The sequence below is a fragment of the Hemiscyllium ocellatum genome, chromosome 7, assembly GCF_020745735.1.
Source record: "Hemiscyllium ocellatum isolate sHemOce1 chromosome 7, sHemOce1.pat.X.cur, whole genome shotgun sequence".
Lineage (NCBI taxonomy): Eukaryota > Metazoa > Chordata > Chondrichthyes > Orectolobiformes > Hemiscylliidae > Hemiscyllium > Hemiscyllium ocellatum.
The window spans coordinates 86,309,888-86,328,363 of NC_083407.1; the positions used below are offsets into that span (position 1 = coordinate 86,309,888).

The 18,476-nt window shown below is 40.9% G+C and overlaps 1 protein-coding gene across 2 annotated transcripts in view; it reads right to left on the minus strand.

The window, feature by feature from the left end:
* The window catches only part of tyw5 (tRNA-yW synthesizing protein 5), a 69,515-nt gene that overhangs the window by 24,093 nt on the left and 26,946 nt on the right, over positions 1-18,476 (minus strand). For both annotated transcript variants that reach the window (XM_060827426.1, XM_060827425.1), the window contains exons 2-4: positions 11,396-11,550; positions 6,364-6,433; positions 2,652-2,696 (exon numbers count right to left, since the gene is read on the minus strand). In XM_060827426.1, coding sequence (XP_060683409.1) covers positions 2,652-2,696; positions 6,364-6,433; positions 11,396-11,427 — 147 coding nt within the window. In that variant the 5' untranslated portion in view covers positions 11,428-11,550. The remainder of the gene's footprint in view (positions 1-2,651; positions 2,697-6,363; positions 6,434-11,395; positions 11,551-18,476) is intronic.

Here is an 18,476-nt window from a genome sequence, read left to right on the forward strand (position 1 = left end):
GTAACTCTTGGGCAACCATGAAACTGAATACTCAACTCACAAATGACACCCGCTCCCATGAACTACACAACACCCCATCCCTGACATTCCTCAATCCCTGACACATTCAACCCCTGGGCCTGAACACAACCTGGCCCTGACCACCTAATCTCACTCCACTCGCCCCCCCACCTCCAATGCCGCACAACCACATTGTCACAACAATCAGAAAGACAAAAGGTGCAAATCCTGTATCCGCCTCTGTGACTTTCTATCCCTGTCTCAACTCATTTGCTGCTGAAACCTGATTTATATTTTCGTTATGAGCAGGTTTCATTCATCTTGGCTGGCCTCCAACATTCCGTTCATAAATCTGACATCATCCATAACTTCGTCTATCATCCATCTCATAGTAAATCAGGTTCATCTTATATTCCCCTGTGCTCTCTGATCTGGAGTTAAGCAACATCTCAATTTAAAACTTGAATCCTTGTTTATGAATTCCTCACAACATCAGCTTGCTCTCTCTCCATGGATGCTGCCTGACCTGCTGTGATTTCCACACTAGTATATATTTCAATTCATTAGACTTCAATCTTTATTGAGCCACATGTAAAATTGACTTCATTTTTCTTGTTGTGACAGAGACATCCAAACCAAATCATCATTCCTACCTCTGTATTTGCAATGCAATAAAATTAAGATCTTCAAAAACCTTTAAAATTAACCCCAATGTTTCCAAACTAGACTTCTGTACAACCAAACCCAGAGTGTCTGAATAATCAATTTCAGAGTCCTGTTTCTATCTTAAATAAAAGACTGAGTAATTTATTAACAATTCCTTAATTTAAGAACTTGTTGTTCTTAAACAACAAAGTAATCTAACTGGCATATTCTTTAAACCTAACAGCCTTTGTTTACAGCCCCATTCACACAAAAGATAGATAAGCAAACAAATAAACACAATTAAGAGATATCTAAAAGAAAATAACGAAGCTGGCCAGATTACTTAAGTGGTTTTCATGAAGTGTTGTCCCACAGGCATAGATAATGGTTTCTTGGTTGATTTTCTGAAGATGTTGATCAGGGTCACCTTTACAGTTCACTCAGATAAAGGCGGCAATAGTTACAAATTAGTTTTATCTTCTCAGAACTTCCAAGAACTGTAATGGGAGAGTAGACAAGGAGCTTTCAAATGTTCATGCTGTGGTATCAACAGTCAGGTTCCTTTTTCCACTGAGAAACCGTCCAAAACCCAATTCTAACACTGACCACTTGTTGACAGACTGTCTCCTCCCCTAGATCCAGTGCTGCTCCCTCCACACTTCACTTCAGCTCTGATGAACAGTCATCTACACTCGAAACATTAGCTTGCGCTCTCTCCACGGATGCTCTATGAGCTGCTGTAATCTCCAGCATTTGTTGTTTTCAGTACAACTTCCAACATCTGCAATAATTTGTTCCTACCATTCAACATCTGTCATCTGCTTGAGCATAAAATGTTTTCTAGACTTGCTACTATCAAATTCCAGGTACTGATATTTTAATAGCCAGCTTCTGCTACCTGTTTAAACAGAATGCTCTTCCCTTGCGACAAAGTGTCTCAGAATCTTTTAATCGGGAACCAACGCGCATTTAACTTCCAGGTCTGCCCTCACGAATAAATCAAAGCATGTTTGGTCTGTTTGCCTTTTAACACAAGCTGTTACCCACAGTTCAAAGGTCATTTTCAGTTCACATTTCTCAGTTCACAGCTTCAAATCAAAATTAATTAAATAATTTTCAAAAATGAAGTATCAGTGAGGGCTCTAACATTCTGGTCATTGCATCCTTTATAATTCTTAAAGTTTCATATATATCATTTTACAAGTAATTTTTTAAAATATCAATTCAAGTTGCTTTGCTAATATATAGCATATTAAAGTTTTGCAATAAACTAGAATTTGTGATGAATCTGTTGCTGTCAAATGTCATATAATTACAAAGTTCCCTGTTGTGAAGCATATTATTAATAATAAACGTGAGACCTGAAGTCCGTATTTCTGTATTTCCTTTGTGTTCATGCATTTTTTAATAACAGCAGATTAATTATCTGTGACACCTGACATCTTGCTAATTGTATAATCTGATTACTGCATTTGATCTGGATTCAAAGGAATGTTAATTATCTGCAGACTGCAGAAGGTTTACTACAAATAACTGTACAACGATCTATTTGACAGGATGTGGTCAAAACTGAATAGCCTAAGTAATATTTGACTACCAGCAGTTATTTTGTTGAGGTTGTCCTGCCTACTCAATGAATATACTGATTAAGAAGATCGCAGGCTGTAGTCCTGGCTTATATGGCAAATGGCTCATAGACAGTGTGGATTACACAAGTGGATAAAGTAAGCACTGCACACTATACAATGATATCAATTTGATATTCTCCATGGATGAAAGTCAGCAAGGATGGGATCAGACCTGATGGTACTGCTGTTAAGAGACAAAGCACCAGATGTGTCAGCTGACAGCATGAGCATTTGTGAAATATTAATAGATACCAGAGCCTACTAAGTGAAGCCTAACATGACTTCATTACAGCAAAAGAGAAAACTAGAAATAGAATAAGCATAGGTAGTGGTTTGGGAGCTGCACATTGTGAAACACTTCACTGTTTGTTCACTCACCTTCCGTGGGTCAACTCCTAATGACCTTAAATAATATTTTTCATCCTGCATGAGAAATAATCATTAAATTAGTCATAAGAGCATTCAACTCATAAATCTATGCAAGTTACAGGAGTCGTTAAACTTTCATGCAACCAAATGTCAATAAAAGTTCTGGAATAAACTCATCTACAGTCTTGACTTTTCATTGATTGCTCCCTGCAGAGTTCTCAAAGAAACATTAGACAATTCACAGGCTTATTTTTGAGGCAAATGGGTGTAAAACAAATCCCTGAAGAGGTTAAGCCAAATGTGTTTCAACTTCAACCAGGTCTGTTGAAGCACTAAACCAAATGAATTATGTAGATAAGCACGGTCATACAAATTACTACAAAAGCCATAAAAATTCTGTAAGATAAGACAATAGCAATTTTTCTCTTTGTGGCATATTTTGAAAAGTCAAACTGATTGCTTTTGTACTTGCATAAAAAATTATTTTGATCAAGTTCAAGGACTTAAATAATTTTAGCATATAATCTGCAGCAAAGGTCATTCATAGTTGTATTGTCTTTGTAATTTTGATATCTTTCAATTGGAAATTTTAAGAGTTCTCCTGTGGCTCAGAGAATAACAGCACATGGTGAGTCATGTAGATTAAAGTGCCCATTCTAACAAACCTTAACTAGCATTTCAATAGTGATTCTATTCAACTGGTTTATCTTTTGGACTTTGGCTAGAGAAACAACAAACACAAAAATTGTTGCTGAAAGGGCATTTGTGTTTGGTTCTGATGGACCGGTAAAGTTGGATTGCCCAGTAATAATCGCTGTCCAGGTAATGGCTTCCTGCCCCATTCATCATTAATATTTCAGCATGTATTTTCAGGAGGGGAACAAGAACAGATGAAGATTTGGAGACACGGTAGATAACAATTTCAATCATAGAAGTTTGTAGTGTGGAAGAGGTGTGAGCTAAGTTCTTGTCCTTTTAGATAAATACATTTGCTAAAAAAACTCTGAGACAACATATTAAGACCTACTCACCACAACATATCATAGGAACACAGGATGTGAGAATAGAATTATGTCATTTGGCTCTTTTGCGTCTGTCCCACCTAAATCTAGTTGTGCTCTTAACTCCTCTCTCCTGTCTAATCGCCATAACCCTCGACTCCCTTCCCTAACAAAAATCCAATTCAGCCTTGAATAAATTCAATGATCCAGCATCTTGTGTATTCTGGGGAAAAAGAAATCCACAGAATGATGACATCATAAATGAAAAATCTCCTTTCCTTAAACACTATCCCCTAGTTACAATCACTCTGACAAGGGGAATATCCTCTCAGAATCTGCCCTGTGAAGTCCCTTCAGGATCTTACATGTTTTAATAAGATCAGCTCATACTCTTCTAAATTCAAAAAGGTAAAGACTCAACATGTTCAAACTTTCTTCACATATAGGTCTCTTTCATCCCAGGAACGATTCAAATGAACCTTCTCTGAACTACTTCTGGCAATAGCAATATCCTTTTTTCAAAATAAGACAACCAGAATTGAACACAGTAATCCAGATGGTCTCACCAAGGTCTTGTACATCAGCAGTAAAATTTCTCAGATGTTATATTCATTTCCCTTGCAGTAAACAATTTTGAGACACATGTACCAGGACACCCAGATTCCTCTGAGCCTCCATTTCTGCAGTAATTCTCCATTTAAATCATTTTTAAAAATGTTGCCTGCCAAAGTAGACAAGTTCCCACATTTAACTTCACCTGCCAAAATTTTGCCACAACTTATTTCTATCCCATTGAGGACTTTGTACCTCCTTTTGACATCAATGAAGTACAGATATAGAGCAGAGGTGCATATACTATCAGTATATATAAAGTCGCTCTTCACCCTATCCATACTGAAGCAAATATGCCTGACTCCAATGTTCATTCCTGTGTACCTAAACTAACAGTGAACACTATATGCCCCTCCATGAATTTGTGAAAAAAAATTTAATCATCCAGATCTTCTACATATCCAATTTTTTCTTCATTAATATGTACCTTATGGCTTTATTAACCGTGATTCAATCACAACTGTATTGTTTATATATATATATATTCAAACAGAGTATGTACCTCACTGCTCCGTTAATCTTTCAAGTCTTGGCAGATAGAATTTCCTACTTTTGATATTGTTTTTCACTTTGCCAATGTGAATCGAAAATATTCCTACACACAGCACTGCTGCCTCACAGTTTCTGAGACTTGATTTCAACTTCTGCCTTGGGCATCTGTCTATGAGGAGATTATATGCTCCACCCATGTCCACATGGGTTTCTGTTGAGTTTCCAGTTTCCTCACATAGTCCAAAGATGTGCAGGTTAGGTGGATTGGCCGTGCTAAATTGACCCATAGTATCCAGGGACATGCAGGCTAGGAGAGTTAGCCATGGTAAATGTGGGGTTATGGGATTGGATGGGCTTGGGTGGGATACCCTTCCAAGTGTCAGTGCAGTCTCAAAAGGCCGAATGGCTTCTACCTGCACTGTAGCGATTCTATGGTCCAATGTAATTAGTTATTTTCAATACCAAACAGTTGAAATATTTTACATTTCTCTAGGCATGGTATAACTTGCAAAGTTGCTGTAGCCAGAGTTAAAATTTAGAAATGGTTTTGTTACCATTAATATGGGAGCAGGGGTGCATTGTAGCAGTCATACAGGGCCTTGGTGAGGCCACACCTACCATAGTATGTGCAGTTTTGGTCTCCTTTTCGAAGGAAGGATACTCTTTCGAGAGCAAGAGTGCAGCGAAGGTTTACCAGGCTGATTCTGGGTATGGTGGGAGAAAGTGAGTGCTGGAGATCAGTGTCAAAAAATGTGGTGCTGGAAAAGTACAGCCGTTCAGGCATCATCCCAGGAGCAGGAGTGGACGTTTTGAAAATAAGCTCTTCCACATTCCTAATGAAGAGCTTATGCTTGAACCATCAACTCTCCTGTTCCTCAGACGCTGCCTGACTGACTGTGCTTTTCCAGCACAACACTTTTTGACTCCAATTCTGGGTATGGTGGAACTGATGTATGAGGAGAGATTGACTAGGTTAGAATTGTTTTTGCTGGAGTTCAGATGAATGAGGGGGATCTCAAAGAGACTTACAAAATTCTAACAAGAATAGACAGGATAGATGCAGGGAAGATGTTCCCAATGGTGGGTGTGTCCAGAACAAGAGGTCACAGTCTGAGGATTTGGGGTAGACCATTTCGGACAGAGATGAGGAGACATTTCTTCACCCAAAGAGTTGAGAGCCTACGGAATTCATTACCACACGAAGAAGTTGACCAAATCATTGAATGCATTCGAGATGCGGCTACATATAGCACTGGGGCGAATGGGATCAAAGGTTATGGGGAGAAAGCAGGATTAGGCTACTTATGATGCCGTACTGAGTAGGACGATCAGCCATGACCATGATGAATGGCGGAGCAGGCTTGAAGGTCCAAATGACCTCCTCCTGCTTCAATGTTATGTTTCTATGTAACTTCCTCATCATTTGGCAACAATTTGAATTAGCTTTAACCCACCTGAAATAAACTTGCCATAACCAACCTTGGTTCCAAAGAAGTCATACCGGATTGGAAAAATTAACTGTTTTTCTCTCTCCATGATGCTACTAGAGATGCTGAGTTTCTCCTAAATTTTCTATTTTTATTTTAGTGCAGGATTAGGATTGGTTGGATTAATACCTCAGATAAGAAGTATTCTGTGTGGACTGACTCTGCTGCTCGCTTCACAAAAACATCAAATGGTAAAGTTCTGCAAACAAGAATCAAAAGCAATTAACCTACAATCTGAAGCCACAAACAACGAAAACATCATTTAACTAAGTCATGTCTAGTAATATTTGATCTCTGAATAACCAAAAGAATAAGAACATATCAACATACATAAAGTCACAGCAAAAGACCAGTTGATCTAATGAATTTATCCCACCTTGACGGAGCGAAATGAAGATGATCAAGTTAGCTCTAGGCAATTATTCATGGCAACTGGCATCACAAACATCCATTACCTTACTTGTTTGCAAATAATCAAGATGCTCATCACTCACAGGAACTTGTTCAATTGTGTGAAAGCTTGCAGTCAACCAGTGGTATCAGGATATTCCAGAGGTTGTCCACACCTGTCTCTGCTTTGCAATTTGTACTGATATCCTATTAGTTCTTCTTTCCCTTATTAGCTCAAATAGTCTATCCGTATGGACAGCATCTAATCCTTTTACGGTTTTAAAAACTTCAATAATATTCCTTACAAGTCTATATTTTCAATTTAAAAAGTCCTAGTTCTATAGCCCTGCTTGACAACTACAAGCCTTCAAATGGTATGTCACATTGAATGGTCCTCTGAATCATTTCTTGAGCCTTAACTTCAGTCATCACTTGAGAGAAATAAATTAGAATAGGATATTCTAGATAAGGCAAGTCTAAGGCCTTACAGTCATGGAGATGGACAACATGGAAACAGACCCTACGGTCCAACGCATCCACATTGACCAGATATCCAAAATAAATCTAGTCCTATTTCACAACACTTGGCCCATATCCCTCCAAAACCTTCCAATTCATACACCCATCCAGATGCCTTTTAAATTTTGAAATTGTACCAGTCTCAATCACTTCCTCTGGCAGATCATTCCAAACACACACACAAACACCACCCTCTTGCTGAAAAAGTTGCCCCTTAAGTCCCTTTTGAATCGTTCCCCTCTCACCTTAAACCTATGCCCTCTAGTTTTGGATTCTTTCACTCCAGGGAAAAGACTTTGTCTATTTACCCTATTCATAATTTTATAAACCACCATAAGGTCACCCTGCAGCCCCTGATGCTCCAGGGAAAATAGCCCAATTCAGCCTCAAACCCTCCAATCCTGGCAACATCCTTGTAATTCATTTTTTGCCATATACAAGGAAAAAAAACTGCACTTCTAATTTAAGCTCTTAATTGTTTTAACAATACAGCTTTAATTTCTCATATGCTTGTTCAACAGCTTTTAAATCTAATTATGCACCTTCACTGCCCAAATCCTGTTCCACACAGCAGCCATGAGGCTGAACCCTGCTGCAGCAGTTGCAGTTACCAATACTAAGGCAGGATACTCACTGACTCCCTCTCACCTCAGTATATGCCAACAAGTGCAGGAAGAGCAGGAGCAGGCCGCTAGGCCCTCAAGCCGACTCCACCATTCAATAAGATCATGGCTGATCAGTTTACTCCACATATCTACCTACCCGATAATCTTTCAACTGCTTAAAAAGGATCTTTCTTTGCCTTAAAAATACTCAAGGACTCAGCTCCAACCGGTATTGGAGGAACAGCGTTCCAAATAGTCTCACCACTTGCAAAAAATCTCCTTATCTTAGTCTTAGATGGGCAACCCTTTATTATGAGCTGAAAATGTGTTGCTGGAAAAGCGCAGCAGGTCAGGCAGCATCCAAGGAGCAGGAGAATCGATGTTTCAGGCATGAGCCCTTCTTCAGGAATTCTTCTTCCTGAAGAAAGGCTCATGCCCAAAATGTCGATTCTCCTGCTCCTTGGATGCTGCCTGACCTGCTGCGCTTTTCCAGCAACACATTTTCAGCTCATAGTAAAGGGAAGCTTGAAGGACCAAAAAGAAATGAGAGAGATGAGGGTAGTGAATAACTTAATAATCAAACTACAATAGAATCAGGTACAAAATACATATACAAGAGTGCAGCAGAAATTGGAGCGAGAGTAAGTAATAATGGCAAACTGTCAAAGGTTAAGGTTCTTTACATGGCTTTTCTACCAAGACAGAACAGTTGATGGCACAAACAGTCATTTCTAATTGCAGAATTAAATGAATATGACTTGATAACTCGTATGGAGACATGGTTGCAGGGTCGCCAAGACTGGGAACTCAGCATTCAAGTGTATTTAAATTCCATAAGAATAGGCAAAAGGAAAAAGGTGAGGTAGCTTCGTGAATAGTCAGTGTCATAGTGATTCATGAAGTAAATACAACAGATTGTGATGTGCAATCTGTTTGGATAGAATTAAGTAATAGCGAGGGAAAGTAGACACAGGTGGTAGTCCTCTGTAGGCTCCCTATGAATTGCCTCACTGTAGGACAAGGTATAAATCAGGAAATAATGTGGTGTGTAAGAAGGGTACTATAACTGTCAAGGGCTATTTTAATCTGCATAATGATTGGATAAATCAGACAGACAAGGGTAATTTTGAAGGCAAATTTGTCGAATACATCAGGGATTGTTTCTTGGAGCAGTACTCTGCAGGACCAATCCAGGAATAAGCTATCTAATAATGCGCAATGAAATAGGAATAAGAAGAAATCTCACAGTGAAGGATTCTCTAGATGGTAGTGATCACAACATGGCTGTGAATTTCAAATTTACTTTGAGGGAGAGCAAACTGGGTCTGAAACCAGTGTCCTTAATGTACATAAGGGCAATTACATAGGTATGAAGAAAGAGATGATTAAAGTAAGTTAATTAAATAGTCCAAGGGGAATGTCAGGGCACAACCAGTATGAGACACTTGAGAAAATACTTCATTATGCTCAGCAAAAATTTATTCTGGTATAAAAAAAGGAATCATTGAGAAGGATGGTTAAGAAAGGCAGTCAAGGAGAATATTCAAGCAAAACCGAAGGCATGCAAAGCACCAAAAATTAGTGGTAAATCAGAGGACTAGGATTGATTTTAGAACTAGATGATTAAAAACTTGATAAACAGGAAGGAAATGGGTTATAAAACTAAACTGGTAAGAAATATAAAACCAAACAGCAAGAATTTCTGCACATGTACAAGAGAGTAATTAAACTAAATGTGATGATGACACTGGTGAACAGATAACAGGGATTAGGGAATGACACATAATTTAAAATAATATTTTGCATTGGTCATCGCAGTGGAGGTTATTATCATCATCAAGTTATAGATACAAGGAGCTCCTGGGAGGAAAGATCTTCTAGGAACTTCTATCATGAAAGACAACACATTGAACAAACTAAAGGCACTAAATGCAGACACGTTGTCAGGACCTGATACCGTGCATCCAAGACTTTTAAAGGGAAGTAGCTACAGAGATAGTGGAGGCATTGGTCAAAATATTTCAGAACTAGATTCCTGGAGAGTTCCAGCAGGTTGGAAAACCATTAATGTGATGCTTCTATTCACAAAGGGAGGAAGACAGAAGGCAGGACACTATAAGTAAGTCAGCTTAACATCTGTCATTGGGAAAATGCTACAGTCCAATATTAAGGAATTAAGGAGTTAAACATAGAGTCATAGAGATGTACAGCCTCATAGAGATGTACAGCCTGGAAACAGACCCTTCAGTCCAACCCGTCCATGCCGACCAGATATCCTAACCCAATCTAGTCCCACCTGCCAGCACCTGGCCCATATCCCTCCAAACCCTTCCTATTCATATACCCATCCAAATGCCTCTTAAATGTTGCCATTGTACCAGCCTCCACCACATCCTCTGGCAGCTCATTCCATATATGTACCACCCTCTGCGTGAAAAAGTTGCCCCGTAAGTCTTTTATATCTTTCTCCTCTCACCGTAAACCTATGCCCTCTAGTTCTGGACTCCCCGACCCCAGGGAAAAGACTTTGCCTATTTACCCATGCCCCTCATAACTTTATAAACCTCTATAAGATCACCCCATAGCCTCCGATGCTCCACGGAAAACAGCCCCAGTCTGTTCAGCCTCTCCCTCCAACCTTGGCAACATCCTTGTAAATCTTTTCTGAACCCTTTCACAGTTAAAAGTTTGGTGCAGCTAGAATGGCTTCCATTCCATGGGGCACTGGCACCAGTACTGGTGTGGAAAGGAATTTTTCTAGTGAGATGGGCCTTACTTGAAGCAAGGTGAGACCACTGCTGTGGCCACTGAGACCTTGGAACTAATAGGGGAAGGGGGTAAGTTTGGAAGAGGGGAAATTTAGGTTTACGAAACAAGAGGATATGGCAGAATTACATGGACAGGCACGTGGACAATAACACCCAGAGTTGTAAGGAAGGTACAAAGCATATGAGCATTGGATAAGAGCAGTAAATAAGGTCAATAAAAAAAAAGTTAAAAAAAAGCAAATTTAATGGCATTTACTTGAATGCTTATAGTATTCAGGTATAAAAATAAATGAATTAACGCACAAATACAGGTTAATGGGCAAGATCTTATAGCCATTAGACAGACATGGTTATAAAGGACATCAAAGCTGGGAACCAAATGTTCAGGAATATGTGTCTTTCCAAAACGATTGGAAGGAAGGAAAGGGTGCTGGGATAGCATAGGTCATAGAATAAGTATGATAGCATTGGTGCTGCAGCTTTTACAATTGAGCCTCACCAAACAACTCTAAGTGGTCACAGGAAAAACTCAGGAAGACCAACCATTTTATTTTCTCACCTCTCTCTCTACTGGAAGCTCTTAGTAGCATGATTTAAAATGAGCAACTCCACAATTCATCATTCAAAGTGGCATCATGCTCAGTTCTTTGTATAAGTTCTGTATAAGCTACCTAAATTTGAACTCAAAATCTTGATAATCTAGCGTTTGTTTGTGTCAAACACTCAAGTACAATTAGATACTGAATCAGAGCAGAAACGTAACTCTGTGAACATTTTCATTACATTAAATATTGCTCTGAAACTAACAATAATGCAATCTATAGAAAATAAATTTAAATTCAAAAGAAAAAATCTATGAGCACACTAGTATATTAGTACCTGTAGATAAAATTTTTGTTGATAAAATCCATCTGTGGTATTGATGCAACATGAACCTTGACCTCCTGCCTTCCTCCAGTCGTACTCAGGTAATCAACTGTCCATTTTGACGTGCACGAGCCGAGGGGAATTCCTTTAAGAACTGCAGGTTTTCTCTAAGGTTTATGGGGAGGGAAGTATAATGGAAATGCAAATTTACATTCAAATCCCAATTGAAAAAAAAACATTTTCCAGTAGTCAACTATTTTGTGAAATTATGCTTGCAGACCTACTCATAACTACAGTAGTTATTTGTAAGGATAGCATTCAAACTTTGATTTGATTTATCATTGTCACATGTACTGAGACAGTGAAAAGTTTTGCTTTATATACTATCCAGGCAAATCATACCTTACACGAGTGCATCAAAGTATTAAAACAGAATATTGAATATAGTGCTACAGCCACAGAAAAGGTGCAGACAAAAATCAACTTTAATATACGAGAGAACCGTTCAAAAGTCTGAAAGCAGGGAAGAAGCTGCACTTAAATTTATTGGTGTGCGTTTTCAAACCTTTCTATCTTCCGCTTGACAGATGAGGGTGGATGACAGTATAACCAGGGTGGGAGGGGTCTATGAATAGTTAGCTGTTTTCCCAAGGCAGCAGAGAGTCAATGTAAGGAAAGTTGGTTTGCAAGATAAACTGGGCTGGGTTCACAACTGTCAGTACTTATTGAATGGAAAGAGCAGTTGCAACATCAAGCTGTGATGCAACGAGATAAGATGCTTTCTATGATGCAACTTTAAAAATTGTTAATTCACTGTGGACACGGTCTGAGCAAGTAGAGCTGGCAAAACGATTAAATTTGATTGTGATCCTTCTGTGGTTGAAATGCATTATGTGGGCTCAAACAAGAAGAACAGTCATACCTGCAAGGAATGGAGTGATATGGACTAAGGGTAGGCAGAAGGGATTAGTTTAATTTGGTGTCATATTTGGCACAACATCGTGGGCAAAGGGCCCTTTCCTGTGATGTACGATTCTATGTAGGGGGCGACTTACGTTGTCATGTGAAGGCACCCTCAGGGAAGAGAGCCACACATTGAAAGCACTAGACCAGAAATAAGCGTGGGATCCATTTAGATCAATGCAATGGCATTTTATGACTTCAAGAAAGGCATCAAAATGCAGACCACGCAACAATTTTATCAGAATGTAGGATCATGGGTATGAATCTTACGGTTTTTAATTTATCCAAATTCCACGTGTTTTGGAGAAATTTCCTCCATGAGGTCTAGCGAGGTTACTTGCTGTAAATTCCCAAACTATCCCACTCTGGCATCTGCCAAGTCTGATACTGGCTCCATTTTACCACATGCAATTCTAGAACAGCGAACTCTCAACTGCAGTAAGACAAGCATACCTCGTAGCCATGCCACCTTTGAAAAGCTGAGTATCTGGAAAATTGTTGCTACTCCTCATTGGCACTGTTGTTGCTCCTCACTGATAACATCATGTCACAGCAGCCAGAAAGCCATGTAGCAGCACGGTTGACACTTCGCAATGTATACAATCTCATATTATCACCCTAGTCATTTTTTAGCCACTACACCACACACTTCATCTGTCTGTAGCTACATTCCATCAGAACACCCACACTAAGTCAGTGCTACCTTATCCCCAATGCCCAATATAAAACTGCAGTTTATCATTGTCCAGTAAGGAAGCATCAGATTCAGGCAAGCAATTGAACAAATACAGACAATAAAAGTGAACGCAAATAAAACCAATCAAAGCTGATGTTATACTGACAATGCAAATCAGATTTCTATTTCATGGTGTGCGAATATTTCACATTTCTTGGTGGGCTGCTATACCCAGCTCTCATCTGTTGGTAGCTGATGCCACTGAGATTGTGTGTGTGTGTTGATGGAAAAGCACAGCAGGTCAGGCAGCATCTGAGGAGCAGGAAAATTGACATTTTGGGCCTGAACCCTTCATCATTCCTGATGAAGGGCTCCGGTCCAAAACATTGATTTTCCTGCTCCTTAGATGCTGCCTGATCTGCTGTGCTTTTCCAGCAATATACTCTCAACTCCAATCTCCAGCATCTGCAGACCTGTCTCCTCGCTAATGAGCTTCTGTCTAGTTTGCAGTGCCTAACAGAGCTGAGCTCTGTCATGGACAAGGACAGCTTCCGCCTCCACAATCTGCTCATCCTCTTCCTCCTCAGAAGATGACTCCCATCCCCCATTGCCTCAGCATCTAGCACATTGCTTTATTGCTCGTTCCAATTCTGTAGACACAGCGCATCAGGACCTCTGTCTTAATCATACTGGAGGGCCCTCCCAGGCCAGTTCAAACAGTGGAGCTGTACCTTCAACAGCTCTATCATCTGCTCCATGAAGACCCTGGATGAGGCATAGATGAAATTAAATATGCACTACACATCAGTGCAATGGTGTCATGGGCCATGATCATAATGGGTAGTGCTTGTATTCCAGTAACTAGCTTTATGAGGTCCTGGACCTTAAACACATCAGGTACAAGAGAGTGCTCCAGGATGTACATGCTGTGGCAGCTGCAGGGTAGTGGGCACACACTTCCAAGGAAGTGGTAGCCTTATCATTTATCAAGTGCAGCCCCTCCTGTTGATGAATTCTCCAATGTTGCCCAAGCTGACACACTGAGCTCGTCATGGGGGATCAAAATGCATGGTTGACATTGGTTGGTGTTCTGATACTTCTTTGAGAGCACTACTGACAGATCCTACACAGGTCACCCATGGTTTTTGGAAAGAGCCAGTAATAGAGTTCAGAGTAGCAGTCACCTTCCAGCCACCAGGAGAGAATGGCCTCCTGCAACCCTCAGGTGCTGCTCCAGAATCCAACAAAGCTCTTCTACAGTGTCCTGGGACATGAAGTATCTGGATCAACACTTACACCCGTCCATCTTCAGGAAGTGAAGTTTGAACTGAAAGCCCCGATCCTCTGTGCACCTCATATATCCTACAACTGTGACCTCTCACTGAGCTGGATGTTCCTCATCCTCCATGCTGACCTGCTGCTGTTCCTGGGCTTGTTATCATCCCTGATTCTTCAGCCTTCACCTTCTTAGGTAGGTAGCCACAGTGACCAACATCATACCAGCAAGAGGTCACAGGACTAGGACTGGAAATGATATACATTGGGAACAGGAGGAGAAAAAGGGGTTCTTAGATACCAGAAGAGTCATTGGTGCCCTACCCTGATAACAAGGGACATGCCTCCATCATTCATTCCCTTCAGGCTCACTATGTGCTGCAACTTGGTGAAGATGGTCTTGGTCCTGCTAGCTGAGATACCGCTACATGTAATCGAAAAGGGAGAGAGAGCCTGTAGCACTCCATTACCTTTCTTCTCCCAGATCCACATCAAACTTTCAGCTTCTCGCTTCATTCAGTATAGACTATCATTGAACTTACATGACAAATGATAATGCAAAGTTATGTAGCTCCCACTGCATCGTTGGGAGTTGCACTGGTTGCACTGGTTCAGCTTCAGCCTGCAATGGTCTTTTGGAATGACATTTTTGCTAACTTCAAAATCATTGAGGTGTCCATAGTCAATGTGTATGATACCAGTCATAAACTTGCCCTCTGCATGAATAGCAAATGAGAAATGAAACGACTGCAAGTTAACTGTGGCTGGGATTTGCAAATGGATGTGTGAGAAAATTCATGAAGCAACGTCACAGGGTCCAGCAATTGAGGATGCTAGACTTTTGTCCATTCAAGTGACACTGACTTCACCCATCCTGGGCACTGCACCAGCTATTTTTTAGCTGCAGATTGCATCTAGGGACAACAAATGATAGTAGAAATGCAGATTGCAGTGGGCAGATCCTGCCTGGTTACTCATTACCTCCCTGCTCCCTGCCAAGGACTCCATGTCTCCTTTTACCTCACACTACCCCAAACACCCATCCATCCCATGTGGAGATCTACTGCACTGAATTTTGTTCTCCCTCAACCCTGTGCTTTTGCTGCAGAAGCAGCTGACACACACTGTAGGTGAGGTGTTAGATTGGTGTCTCAGTATGCCATTCATCAAGAATACCTCCCACCCATCACCTCCAGAATGATTCTCAAGCAGTCTGTATGTCTGCACTAAACAGCACCTCAATACAGCAGTAGCCTTTGGCTCTCACTGAAACATCAAAGCACTAACAGGATTGGCACAGCAGGCAATGCAAGGGAAAGACACTGCCTGAATTGTGGGTCAGTGCTAAATGAGACTGACTACAACAGCAAGTAGGCAGCCCTGACATGCAGTCTGGTCCAGTTCTTGGGCATTCAAAATGTTTCTGCTGCAGCCTTTCAATATTAGTTGCCAATGCATGCTGTAACGCGAGTCAGAGCTTCCTAAGGGACCAGCCAGTATATTAGAGAGATGCTACAATGGTTGTGACAGCTTGGCAAATAGCAGATGCTGGAGATTACTGGAGTTTGATCTGATGAGATTAACCTAGCTGCAAATGGTTCCTACGCTCTGCCCTCAACAGCAGAGGTCTGTGCTTTGCTCCAAGCTGGCTAACGTTCTCTTGTCCTCAACAGCCAAGGTCCACTCCATGACGTGGCCTGACTGTCAACAGTTGCTTCCTGTGTTAGTGTAAGAGCGTGCAAATAAGTGAGTGAATTATTGACAGTGAACATGTGTAATCGTCCGTGAATGTGTGGGAGACAGTGACAGACTGAGTATGTACAATTTAAAGTTATTGATTGTGTTTACAGCTGGACTAGTAGAGGAAGTTATAATTATATAGGCTGTCGTCATCATCATTGGCAGACCCTCACAGATGAAGATGACACTTGTCCACTCTCAGGGTGAGTCCACAGTTGGCTGAAAATCCGACGCGACTATAGACTCTGTTACACTTGGGTCAGGTGGTCATGGGAAGGGTTGGATGGGGCATTGGTGTGGCAACACGCTCCTTTTTCTCCTGGTTTCTGCTTTTTCCCGACATCAAGTTGCAAGGAGCTTGACACCTTCCTGGATGCTCTTCCTCCACTTTGGACAGTCTTGGGCCAGTGATTCCCAGGTGTGAGTGGGGATGTCGGACTTCACCAGAGAGGTCTTGTGGGTGTCACTGAAGAGCTTCCTCAGTCCACTTGGGGCTTGCCTGTAGACAGCCCATATCTCAAAACCATATGAGTGGGCAAAATCACGACAGCTCTGTATACCATGAGCTTGCTGCTGAATCTGATCTTGTTGTCCTCGGACATCTTTTTCCTCAGGCAGCCTAAGGCTGTGCTAGCACACTAGAGATGATGCTGCATCTCTTCATCAATAACTGCTGGTCGACAGGACACTCGCAAGGTATTGGAAGTGGCCACTGTTCTCCAAGGCCTCCCCGTGGACCTTGATGGCCAGGGGTTTGGTCCACAATGCCAGGCCAAGTTGGTGGAGAACCTTCATCTTGTGGATGTTCAGGGTGAGATCTTCACTCTCATATGCCTCCGTAAGGACGCAGATGATGGTCTGGATTTTTTTGAGTTTGTATATTGTATCTAATGACGTCATTTGACATGACTCTTATCTCAACATCTTCTCTTATCTGACACATGGTAACCCTCAGGTGAAGCCACTGTCTCTCTTAATGAGAAAAGTAGCCTTATGTCTGGTATGTAGTGATTTTACCTTTAGCATTCATAGGCAAGCCTTTCTACCTACCCAGCAAAGGTATATTGCTACACTGTTAATAATCTTACAAACTCTCCTGTGTTACAATGGTAGCATTCCTATCTCTGAGCCAGGAGGTCTGGGCTCAAGTCCCACCAGTTCCACAACATCTCAGAACAGGTTGATTATAAACCCCTAAAATTTCTAACACTGTGCTAAACCTGAATTTATACTTGACCTTGAAAAGATTGCTTGATAGCTACAACATTGGTGTTAAATCGTTTGACCTTTGTAACCTTAAAAACTCAGATTGTTGATACAAGTGGAATCACATTGTGCATTTGGATGCAATTAAAATTTTGAATCACTTTCTTCCGTATAACACAATGCAAGTCATCCAAACTAATTGCACTGACCTCAAGGATAACTGACTGCTTCAATGCTTATAACCCTGACTTTGTCATCAAAGCTGACAGGATGGTGCTGTTATTGTCTTGTAGAGGCTGAATGTCAACTCTCAGGCACTGCTTCCTATCCTCCTCCGGAACAATGACCAATTACTGAACATCAAGCTATTGTTTCCAGGACTGTTATTAACCTCATCTCCTCTGGAGATCTCACCTCCATAATTTTCTCATAGACCTCTAACCCCACACAAACCATTTCTACTTCTTCCAAAAATCCACAAACTGCCATGGCACACTTATAACCTGTTTTGCCCGACTGAATTCATTTTTTCCCATCTTGACACTACTTTTTCTCTGCTCATCCAGTCTCTTCCCATTTACACTTGTGATACTGACACGTTCCATCGGTTCCAATTTCCAGTTTTCTGCCCCCAGCCGCTTTCCTCTTTGCCATGGACATACAATCCCACTACAAGTCCAACCACCACCAGGATGGTCTGAAGGCTCTTTGCTTCTTCCTTAAAAAGAGGTCTATACAGTTCGCATCCACAGTCGCCTTCCTTCATCTGGTTGAGTGCATTCTCATTTTGAACAATATTTCCTTTAAACTCATTTCACTTTGCCCATGTGAAAGCTGTGACTTATGGATAATTGCCTGGTCCCAGTTATGCTTGTCTCGCCAAGTGGAACGTTGCCCACTTCTATAATTCTTTCTCTGGTACATCAAAGAAATTATCAATCCTACTTCCTGCTCGTCCAGAATCAGAAAGATTAATCAATTTTGCTTCAATTTTCATCCTTCCCATAACTTCACCCAGGCTACAGTTGACTTCTCTCTCTTTCATTTCTAAATATCCATAAAAAACCCATCAATTCCCAATTAAACGCAACTATACTTCCTCACATCCTGCTTCTGGTAAGGACTCAATTTCATTCTACTCATTTCTCCACCTCTGTTGCAAATGTTCCAACGACAGAGAATGATGGGACTTCGATAAGCGTGTTTCTGACAGATTCCTTATTTCTCAACCAA